The 12430-nt window shown below is 40.5% G+C and overlaps 1 protein-coding gene across 1 annotated transcript in view; it reads left to right on the forward strand.

Annotated features, from left to right (window-relative positions):
- Positions 1-12430, forward strand: part of LOC124135428 (SCO-spondin-like) — an 87443-nt gene that overhangs the window by 16803 nt on the left and 58210 nt on the right. The window contains exons 8-9 of the mRNA XM_048385996.1: positions 3853-4026; positions 4613-4786. Of these exons, the coding sequence (XP_048241953.1) occupies positions 3853-4026; positions 4613-4786 (348 nt within the window). The remainder of the gene's footprint in view (positions 1-3852; positions 4027-4612; positions 4787-12430) is intronic.

Genomic DNA, 12430 nt, shown 5'->3' on the forward strand with positions numbered 1-12430 from the left:
GTTTCGGTGTAGGTTTCCTTTTTTTAACAGTGTATTTGTAACTTTTCTCCCAATACCGATTATCACATCTCTTACATTAATGGATGCGTTCGTTCAGCCATAGTGTTTATCTGCGTTGCCCAGCTACATCTATGGGGAACAACTTACTCGACACTGCCCTTTAAAATATAAGGTCGTCCAATTTACGATCAATTTGCAATTACAAGTTCGAGTCTCCAGAAATGACGTAATGATAGAACAATGTTTTATCGTGAAACAAACAACATACTTGATGCTTCTTTGCGATTTATCGTGTAACTATCTTAAACATCTTGATATTTCATTTTATCGTTACAAAACTATGTTCATGTTGTAGACTTACACCGATAAAGGACAATGTGGATACCACAGGCCTTGGCAACATTATGGATTATACTAACAGTTGTGTCAAATGCCTCATCTCAAGCGACAGGTATTGTATATGAAACATGTACTGATGAAAATGTAACTATATGTAATTCGGTAACAAACTACAGCAACACTTTAGATGATTTGGCAACCACTAAAATATAACGTTTTAAGTTTCGATTTTTTGAGACAGTAAATGTTTTGAATTTAACGCCAGTGTTTTCGGGGGCGTCAACATGGGAGGCATGTTATTAGGTCCTTAGGTGTTTTATTCAACATGATAATGCATACTGAGACACGATTGTATATCGAGTGTCACAACATCGCATGTGATATCCTGTCAAGTGAAATCTTCTATTCAGGTGTGTGATCATTTTTCGATTTTGCAGACAGCTGTTTTAGCACCTCAATCTTCCTATGTTTCAACTTTATTTCACTACGTCTTTCGTTGAATATTGTATTTCCCCTTTCAGTATGTTGAAGCTATAAGGTATAGTAACTCTCATCTCTCAACAATAAATACGACAAACACTTTTTCCATATTCACAAGAAATCTCTGATGAATTGTCCATCGTACGATTCCGACAACATCACAAGCACGTGTTTATGAATCACTATCAAATAGTGATGATACCAGGTGTTCGCGAAAACATTATTCTGCCCCAACAGTGGCACCCGGCACAAACACATGTAAAGGCAAGTCAATTGTTTACCTGAACAAAACATGTTTCATGTTGTATTTTCATAATGACTGCTTTACAAAAATGTTACTATAAGGACAGTCATTTACCTTAAACTATTTCTCAAAGAGCATATTATCATTAATGTAATTCTATAGGCTATCGACACACTTTGTTTTCGTATATTTGTATACACGAAAATTTGCAATTGTTTCACTGGAACGTCAAATGTGTACATGATAACCAGTTGGACTAGCAATGTGCCTCCCAGTTAACCAATGCTAAACAACTGAACTTGTTACTACTAAAACATCTCAAAAAAATTCTGTTTATCTTCGACCGCCTCCGTGGTCTAGTGGTAGAGCGTCAACCCGGAGAGCGGAAGGTCCGGAGTTCGATCCCCGGCCGCGTCGTACCAAAAGACGTTAAAAGATAGTACTTGTTATTACCCTGTCTGGCGCTAAACCCAATTTCACCTCACCTCACCTGTTTATCTTCAACATGAATAGATGTGTGGCCGTCCATACTGAAACACGTGTCAACAAACATACTTTTTATGCAAATTGTGTGAGTGGTAGGCTGTCGATAGGGCACCCGATGTCATCACAGGTTTTTAGTGATCCATTCATGATTTATCACAACTATTTTGCCTTTACGCCCGATGGAATCTGTTTCGATGGATAATCAATCCTGGTTATATGCTCTGGCGTTATTTGTTTTTCAAATCCTCAAGTGAAAACATCCAAATGATGGGGATGCACAGCGTACATAAGATACATAAGGACTGGTAACTTCATATTTCGAAGAAAGTTATGTTTTCCAATATCATATTTAAACCGTTCTATTTGAATATTTTTTTTGTTTCATGTTCTTTGTGGTCTTTAACAATATTTCAGCTAATAACAGCTGGGGTGTTTGGGGAAATTGGATTGAGTCTTGTCTAAGTACGTGCGGCTCGAACGTCAGAGGTATACAGACACGAGAGAGGAGTTGCACCGTTGGAACATCGTGTTCAGGCGAAAGCATTCAAACAAGGACGTCACAGTGTGTCGTGCCAGCATGCCCTGGTGAGCTTCATTGTTGTAAACTGACAGGCAAAAGAAAGTATACACCCATGTTTGAGTGAGTGAGTGAGTGAGTGAGTTGGGTTGAACGCCACTTTTAACAGTATTCCAGTTATATCACGGCGTGTCAGCTTAATGTGGGAGGAAAGCCCGAAGTGATGCAGGTCTCAGACGTTTACCACTTCGGTGAAACCGAGCACGGGTATGGTCCGGCCAAATCTAGAAACATAACCCCCCAATGTTTGATGAAAGCAAAACAAGAAGCCAACACGACATGGTTATTCCATGGTGATGTATCTGCTACGGGTATCAGCTGTGTTTTCGGTCTTCAGTTTGCAGTCTTTCGGTGACTGTTTTCAGCCCAGTAAACGTTTTCATAACGGTTGTTTTTTGGGGGGTGCATCTAATTTTCAAGAGTTTACTTTCTTTTTCACGTCAGCTTATGTAACTGTACTTTGCTTGATTGTGCTTTAAAAGAAGGAGGGGTTTATTCGTGAATAAAGGCCACATAGTCCAGAATTCGTTCACATACTTGTTACACACCATGTGCATATACACTAAAGCATACACAAAAATCATATCTTTACATCTCCGGAACATTTCTTCTGAAATATTTTTACAATAGATCTTTAGTGATTGACAGCATGAGCGTCGGTCCCAGCAAATGAGATACGATGGCATACATCAACCAAGTCAGCGAGCCTCAACACACGATCTCATTAGTCGTCTTTTACGACAGGCATAGTCGCCTTTTACGGCAAGCATGGGTTGCTGAAGACCTATCCTAACCCGGATCCTCATGGGTCCTGATCCATTGCCCTGCATAATAATGATATGAGGTTTAGCACTATATCAGTATCCTCATTATTATTGCTATGCAGATACAAATAAGTAAATGCAGCAAAGAGGGTTTGGTTGATCCTGGCACAGTCAGGCTGGTTAGGCTCATCATCTGCTCAGTGCCCTTGCCCCCTCTACACGCAGCCTAGAAAGCGAATGGGACTTCACCCAGGAAGCGCTGCCATGTGGAACCCACCCAGAACTTTTCGGAACATGTGAAGACTCCCCAACGCTAAAGCCTTCTGCATTACTCAGATTGTCATAAGGGCTGCATTCCTAGTAGCAAACCTAAGGCACCGAGAACAATGGGAAATCGGACAACTTCGTACTTGGGATGCAAGCGTGACATTTCGAAAGCGAGGTCCGCATATTTGCCATGTTTTTCCTTAATCTTGTCAATCACATTAGTGTCAAAAGGGACAGAACATTCAATGATGTAAATGGTTGACATGATGTATGAAAAAGGACAAGATCAGATTTGTTGGCCTGGACAGGTCCGAGGCTGTATTCGGGTCTATTCCAAATTTTGTCCCTTTCATTTTCAATGACACCCTCTACATATTCGGGGTCGTCCCATGGATGGACCTCTGTGTCAAAACCACAAGCATGACGAAAACGGAAATGAAAAGATCGAGCCACTCCATCATGTCGCTTAAGATACCGTGTTTGTGCCAAAGCTGGGCATCCACTGACAATGTTTTGGGCCGTCTCATTACATTCATTGCAAAATCTGCATTTCTTATTTAAAATTGATGCACAATCACACATTAACGGTTTCGAGTGGGAAGTGAGTGGTCCTGAGCAGCAAACAGAAAAGCCAACAGACTTCATCAAAGCGAAGGATTATTGTTATTATTATTGTTGTTATTGTTATCATTCAGAGGGCAATTGGAGATTTTGGGAGGAATGGACAGAGACATGCTCAGCTACGTGCGGTTCTGGTGTCACGGGAATGAAATCCAGAACGAGAACCTGCAATGACCCATCCGGGACTGATTGTCCTGGCCCAAGCAATCAGACAGAGGTGTCACGGTGTAGCCTCCAAGCCTGCACAGGTAGGTTTAATCATGTTGAGGTGAGGTATGTTTACACACCCACACCCACACCCACACCCACACCCACACCCACACCTACACCCACACCCACAACCACATCCCACACCCCTCACCCAACATCCCACAGAACATTCAATTATGTAAATAGTTTCATTGGATGTATGAAAAAGGACAAGATCAGATGTGTTGGCCTGGATAGGTCTGAGGCTGTATACGGTCTATTCCAAATTTTGTCCCTTTCATTTTCAATGACACCCTCTACATATTCGGGGTCGTCCCATGGATGGACCTCTGTGTCAAAACCACAAGCATGACGAAAACGGAAATGAAAAGATCGAGCCACTCCATCATGTCGCTTAAGATACCGTGTTTGTGCCAAAGCTGGGCATCCACTGACAATGTTTTGGGCCGTCTCATTAAATTCATTGCAAAATCTACATTTCTTATTTAAATTTGATGCACAATCACACATTAACGGTTTCGAGTGGGACGTGACTGGTCCTGAGCAGCAAACAGAAAGGCCAACCGACTTCATCAAAGCGAAGGATTATTGTTATTATTATTGTTGTTAATTTTTATTAATCAGAGGGCAGTTGGAGATTTTGGGAGGAATGGACAGAGACATGCTCAGCTACGTGCGGTTCTGGTGTCACGGGAATGAAATCCAGAACGAGAACCTGCAAAAACCCATCCGGGACTGATTGTCCTGGACCAAGCAATCAGACAGAGGTTTCACGGTGTAGCCTCCAAGCCTGCACAGGTAGGTTTAATCATGTTGAGGTGAGGTATGTTTACACACCCACACCCACACCCACACCCACACCCCACACCCACACCCACACCCACACCCCACACCCCACACCCACACCCACACCCACACCCACATCCCACACCCACACCCATACCCACACCCACACCCAACACCCACACCCACAACCACACCCACACCCACACCCCAACACAGCCCTTATTGTGTTGCAAAACAAACATAGTTTTTAAAGGTTATTCATTACTTATAAGCAGCAGAATTTCTGCACTTTCAGACAGTATACTTTAATTTTTAAATTAATATGTCACATCATTGTCTGGTTGCGCCAGTTTATGCCAAACGAGACTGGTTATTCTCTGACGATGACAATATGTATATTTCGAGCATTCAAAGAGTGCCGCTATGCCTACATATCATTGCAACTGTACATGGTAAATATGAGGTTAACTAATTGCTCTTTCATTTCAGTGAATGGATCCGGCAAAATGGCATTTCAAACGCCGCTATTGGCAGTTGTCATCTTAACCAACCTTCTTGCCTATTAAGGCAGCTGATAATCATGTTGATGCCAAAGCACACACTCACTTTAATATGACGGAAAGGCGAAACATGAGGTTTGGCTTTATCATGCAAACAAAACCCGCTAAACGTCTAGCGTCGACGACGTGAGTTTAGAAAGAGTGGCTACTCCTATTCTCACTTTGACCTTCGTCCTTGGCCATGACGTAATACACTCGAAAGGGTGACCTTTTACTTCTGCCCAGGTCATCTTATTTCCCTTCCAAACACATTTTGACACCCACCAAATCAAGCACGCCCAACAATAAAGACGATTAATCGCGGAGCCCCGGGGTACATCCACACAAGGTAGAAATCTTAACAGTGCTCATGTGGCTACCACTTCAGGTTCCCTTGTCATTACCATTTTTGCATCTCGTTACACATCACGACCTCCAACTGACCTTCAAATGTAGGAATGTTTAACACTAAGTTCACCAGAGCATTCACGCAATGAGACATCTGTAGAAATCTGCTATAGCCTTCCGAGCATAAAGGAAATTTCTATTGGTTATAAACAATTATTTGTTCAAATATTTAAAATGTTTGAATTTGCAATGATTCCCTCTTTATTATTCGTTTCGGTCATGAGGGGTTTTTGAAACAGCTTGGAAACTGTTTACTGGTATGCATGTCATCGATTGTGTATCAGATTAGTTAATATTCATATACAGTAAACTACGCTTATAACGAACTCTAAGGGGCACTAATTTTAGTTCGTTATAACCGTAGTTCGTTATAGGGATATGTACAGCATGTATACAGCAAATGGCCGGGACCAAAAAAATATGTTCCTCATATACGTCAGTTCGTTATAAGCGTGTTCACGGTATTTCAATTATGTTGTAAAGTGTTTTCATTGTTGTGTAAACGTGCATATTCTGCATAAAAGATAATCATCATACCTTTTGTAATATATCGCTTTCTTTCAACTACCCGCCTGAGCGCCTTGTCGTGCAAAAATGCGTGGTGTCATCACTGATTTTCAGTGATCCATTCATATTATTTTGTCGTTTTCGCCCTGTGGAATGTGCTTCGGCAGATAATCGACTGTCTGGCGGGAGATATTTAATTGATCGTGCTGACTGCTGATTGTAGTTGAGGTAACGCTGAAATGAATGAACGGGAGGTAGATAGAAACTTCCTTGAGGATCGGTCAAGTTCTACTCCATCTGGATCAATGTACAAATATACAGGGGAAACACTTGTTTTATGTTTAGATAATTCCCATGTGGGGTGAATAACTAGTTCTTACGGTGGCCCATAAGGGACACGGAGTCTGTTTTTCAATATTTTAATATTTCACTTACATTTATCGTAACCTTTTGCAAATTAACACGATTTGTCTTACAAATATGTGATAAATCATGTGTAAAGAAGATATTGAATCGCTGAAAAACGAAACGAAAATGTCAAAAACTAAAATGAAAATGTCAAAAACACAAAACGAAAATGTCAAAAACTGAAATGAAATGAAATGAGCGGTTCAAGCATTCGCTCGTCCATTCGAAGAACTGGCGTCGATTCCCAGCATGGATTCAGTGCCAATGTGACTTTCCAACATATTTTGAATTCATATGTTAATTTGCAAGGTGCGCTTAAGATGTTTCTTGTTGTCAAGAAATGAAGTAAAAGAAAAACAACCACTGGGTGTCGGTGTCAAAATTGGACCATGCAGAGATTCATGATTAGATGTCAAATACGTTTATTATATTCTCACTTTGTGAATCCCAGATTCGCCTTCTGTATCATCTTTTGTGTGTGAGAACACCACCCTTACTCACGGGTTACAAGAAAGAGAAAGCTATCTTGCGTTACTTCGGGTCCCCGCTGTTTAAAAGCAGCGTTAAGGTCCATTCTGTTACTCACAATGGTGTCACGTACGTTGCCTTTCAACTTCATAACACCCGCCCTCTATATCAGACCGCCAAGGAGTATGAATTTGATCGTTAAGAGTAGTCTACCTTGTTATATATGTGTACGAATCGCCTGCTGCGAAGTATACGAGCAGTATCAAGTGGTCATCAGTTTAAAATAGACAACCCTATTATCAAAGGTGAGGTGAAATTGGGATTACCGCCGCGTTCAAGATTTTTGCACGTATATAGCGATGTGCATGCCCGTGTGTGTGTGTGTGTGTGTGTGTGTGTGTGTGTGTGTGTGTGTGTGTGTGTGTGTGTGTGTGTGTGTGTGAGAGAGAGAGAGAGAGAGAGAGAGAGAGAGGGGGAGGAGGGGGTTGTGCTGCTTGTACCAGTCCGGACTAACTCCGGTCGGTTTTATATTGTTAACCAGCTGAGATCCCATGTCTAAGTTAACATGGACATCCCACTCAGAGACAGTATACTGACTAACCAGCCCCTGTTTTGTCTCCTTAATTCCGAACACCAGGGAGGCTAAGAACCACCCCGAATTGCTCTCCGGGTATGTAAGGCGTATCAAAGGTACAAAGGTACTAACATCTTCAGTGAGACTATAGTTGGTTGGTTGTTGTACGCCACACTCAGCAGAATTCCTGGTATATGACGGCGATCTGTAAATAATCGAGTCTGGACCAGACAATCCAGTGATTGACATGATGAACATCGATCCACGCAATTGGGATCGATGACATGCATCAACCAAGTCAGCGAGCCTGACGAACACAAAGTCGGGTTTTACCACAAGCATAGTCGCCTTTTCGGCAAGCATGGGTTGCTAAAATCCTAGTCTACCCAAGATCGTCACGGGTGTAAAGAGACTAACACAATGTTGATATCTCATATGAGTAATTAACGACTCGCGGTCGTTGTTTATCGGAAAATATAACACTGCAAAGCGGTTGTCTGTTACAAATTGTGTCAGTTGTGTCAACTGTAAATATTATTTGTCAATGCAAGAGAAAAATCAGACTCTTCAGTCATTACAAGTAGCCATTCGCATGTCATCACCTATTTCTCGTAGCCCGTAATTTTATCTGTAAGTCGTCATAATCAAAGAGTGAGGAGTTTTGTAGTCACGTCGTCAGTACTTCACCCATATGATTAACATAATCAAAGAACAGGTATACAGTTTATAACATTGCTTACATCATGACTATAAATGGGAACTTTTGAAGCAACCGATGGACCCACGTCGTGTAATCATGGTCAACCTCAGGCTGTTTTGTCACGTGTCTGCGTTGTCAAGGAGGTACTTACATCATGATAATGGTAATCATGGTCAACCTCAGACTGTTTTGTCTCGAGCCTGCGTTGTCAAGGTGATACTAACATCATGATAATGGTAATCATGGTCAACCTCAGACTGTTTTGTCACGAGCCTGCGTTGTCAAGGAGGTACTAACATCATGATAATGGTAATCATGGTCAACCTCAGACTGTGTTGTCACGGAATCTGCGTTGTTAAGGAGGTACTAACATCATGATAATGGTAATCATGGTCAACCTCAGACTGTTTTGTCACGAGCCTGCGTTGTCAAGGAGGTACTAACATCATGATAATGGTAATCATGGTCAACCTCAGACTGTGTTGTCACGGAATCTGCGTTGTTAAGGAGGTACTAACATCATGATAATGGTAATCATGGTCAACCTCAGACTGTTTTGTCACGAGCCTGCGTTGTCAAGGTGATACTAACATCATGATAATGGTAATCATGGTCAACCTCAGACTGTTTTGTCACGAGCCTGCGTTGTCAAGGAGGTACTAACATCATGATAATGGTAATCATGGTCAACCTCAGACTGTCACGAGTCTGCGTTGTCCAGTTTCAATTTATTCTCAGAAAGCCCCGCCAACGGTGGTACATCAGAAAAACGTAGAATATAAATTCATATATTATAATAATAATAATAATAATAATAATAATAATAATAATAATAATAATAATAACCAAGATGACGGTTATTGTGCAAATACTTAATATATATGCATATGGAGTTTAATGAAATATTGCAAAATTAAAATAACACGTATCTCATACACAGATGGTATTGATGAATTTGGACAAGATTTTTATATATTTAGCTCTTATGCTCGATAAACATTTTTGTTTCAATTTAAATATATTAGGCTATTCGGAGAGGTCTTTAGGTATGTACATAGACTGCCACTGGAGAGGAGGTTCACACCAGAAAAAGGTAATGAAACTCGTCACCAACCGCGTGAGAACTGTCATGAGTCTGCACCTTAAAAAGAGCTTACTTCGCATTCTAACCTTAAAACATCGGACTCAAATACGCACGGTGTGTTCTGAAGGAGTTTCACCTTCATATTTCATTACGACGTCGAGCACACGGATCAAAGACATACCGTCCATGCCCAGTTTCACAACTTATTTGAAATAGAGTGATGTCGACGAAGCGCTCATAAAATATATTCTATTGCGTCGGTGTCAGAGGACACAATAAAGTGAAATGTCTGGGGGTGTTGGTGTGTGGGGGAGAGGAATGAGGGTCAGGGGGCTTTGAGGGTGGTAGATGGGAATTTTGTGGGAGCGCTCGACCAGATTTTTCTGAGTACTCATGAATCAAATGAGCCATAACGAGAATGAGCCGGGTATCTGACAGTTCGGACCAGGGGTCGCCATTTTGTTGTTGTTGTGCGCGTCCGCTGTCCCCGTGAACCGAGCCCCCTGGCAGTGTGAGTCCGTGGTTGGGGAAGGAGTTCATGACCCTTTCAAAGAATGCTCCCAAACATCTGTAACTTTCAATTTTGAAATGTGCATTTGATAGGCCACATAATCAGTATTACGACGGGTTACAAAAAAAACATGGTTTAACACCTGTTAAAACACGTAAAAATGGTAACCTTGGTTCATAATATATTCATATTCACAGATATGAGTGAAGAGACTTCAATACGTGTCGGTAATGTTCCGAAAGAATACATAAATATCTTTATTGAAGATTTTAGTAGTCAGTATTGTCTTTATAAGCAAGAATATAACAGACATTACTAGTAGTACTTGACAATTACTACACATGAAGATAATTGATAGATCCCCGTGTTCAACACATACGCACAAGCTGTTTATTTAGAATCGTTCACTGGTTTCTGCTGACACAGCAGGACGTGGAAAGAGAAGCCAGTTAAATATATTATTGATATCCCTTCATGACAACATCGTCATAAATGGTTCTACTAACTAACGGCTTAAGTGACATTTTTAGTGTATGATAATGTTTATATTGCGAATAAAACACTGAACTAATATCCAATATTCGTCCTCGAATACATTATATAAATATATAATATATCATATATCATATGTATATACTATTAATATAAGTCAGTTTAAGAACTGTTTCTGGAATTAGCAAAACATGCAACACAACAGCGGAAGTTTATTTGAAAATAGATGGAAACATGTCGCTTTTTGATGAAAATAATCCGTCGTCAAGATCATCGTGATTTACATATTTACAAATATGGCCTTAATCTATTCGCCGGCGTATTACTGTGGTAGCAACAGCTTGTGTTTGCTTTTAGCCTAGAAATGAATGAGTGTATACCCTTCTTTGAATGGCGATTGTTTACACCCTTAAGTAATTGATGTAACTGGCAACCCGCATTTCGCTTTGCTGGAACATTTATATTTGCCCAGCATTGCGAACGAGAGTGATGAAATAGTATGTATGCATTACCCTTAAGAGAGCGTGTTCCTCACAATGTAGCCACACAAGCTTTTGTGTAGTGGGTTGGTTATTGATATTAAGTGTATGGGAAAAACGCCCTCCCGCCTTCTTTTCTCCGCTCCCATCCCCATAAACAGGTTGTGTTGGTTCGTACCGCGCTATACAAAATGTGTGGTATTTGTCAGACACGTCTATGCTCCATTCAATCAGTTCTGGCCGTGGGCAGAATTAGTAATGGTAGTTTATCGCTCGAGAATATCACTCTCAAATTCTATTCCATATCAAAGTATGGTGCCTGCAAGCAATAAAATCGTATCTCACGATATTTGAAATACGTCCGACAGACTTCGCTTTGAAAAGGTATATATTTGCAGAGCGCTAAATGTAAATTCGCAACCGTTTTGAGCTCATAGGTTGTTTAATATCATAATATGACGTTTTGGCTTGCCTATGTTTGCGTAAAGTGTCACCATACAGTTCAGTCAATATGCAATGACGTGTTTGTTCTACGCTTTATATGAACCAACATTTGAGTAATCAGGCTTTCTGTTAAAACAGATGGTATTTTTTGTATCGACAAAATGTTTACGTTAAACTCTGTTATTATTCTTAATTAATCCGATGCGTCTCAATTGATGTCGGTTTAACCTGTGTCGTTTTAACCTTGTTTTATACTGTGGATAAGACAGGGTATAAGACGTTATGTGAGTTAGTGTGAACCTTTGGAAACACTCTGGATAAGAACAAAATTGGATATAGTTTCATGGATAAAAAACAATTAACGGATGTAATGAACTGACTGAGAGGACAATAATTGCACATGACAATGAGTTAACCTCACGTTGACCCAATATTACCAGATTCAAAATACGATAATGGTAGATAAAAGATCTATAGTGGAACTGCGCCGTTTTCGAAAACCTTCCTCAATCACAGCAAAGAACATATGTTTTTTTATTTATGCTTACCTGAAAAACCTTTCGTTATGCATGTATTTACATATATTCCAAGTAAGCTTTTCAATGCATATGCCCTGGTGTTATATGTCCAGGCATCAAATCCAAATTGGGTAGATAGATGCTCATGATGTCAATCACTGGTCCAGACTTGATTATGTACAGACCGCCTGAGTTAAACAACAACCAAACGTGTCCACGTGCACAATGAACCACACACATACACACATGCATGTACACGTGTCATGTTTTCACATGGAGCATATTGATTATGTGAACGCTTTGCAATGAACGTATTATTTCCTTATTTATAGTGCAGCAGCAAAGTGCTGCAAAACTTTAAATATGAATTCATCTGCTGATCTTCTCACACATGTTTCATAACAAGCATCGCACAACTTGAACTACCGTCTCTTTCAAACACGGAACTGCCTCCTGACATTAGGCAGCAGTTTTGTAGCTTGTGACCTTGACGTTTGTTATGCTAAATAGTGACTTTAAACCTC

Source organism: Haliotis rufescens, unplaced genomic scaffold, assembly GCF_023055435.1.
Source record: "Haliotis rufescens isolate VD_foot unplaced genomic scaffold, xgHalRufe1.0.p SCAF_6, whole genome shotgun sequence".
In the NCBI taxonomy this organism is placed as follows: domain Eukaryota; kingdom Metazoa; phylum Mollusca; class Gastropoda; order Lepetellida; family Haliotidae; genus Haliotis; species Haliotis rufescens.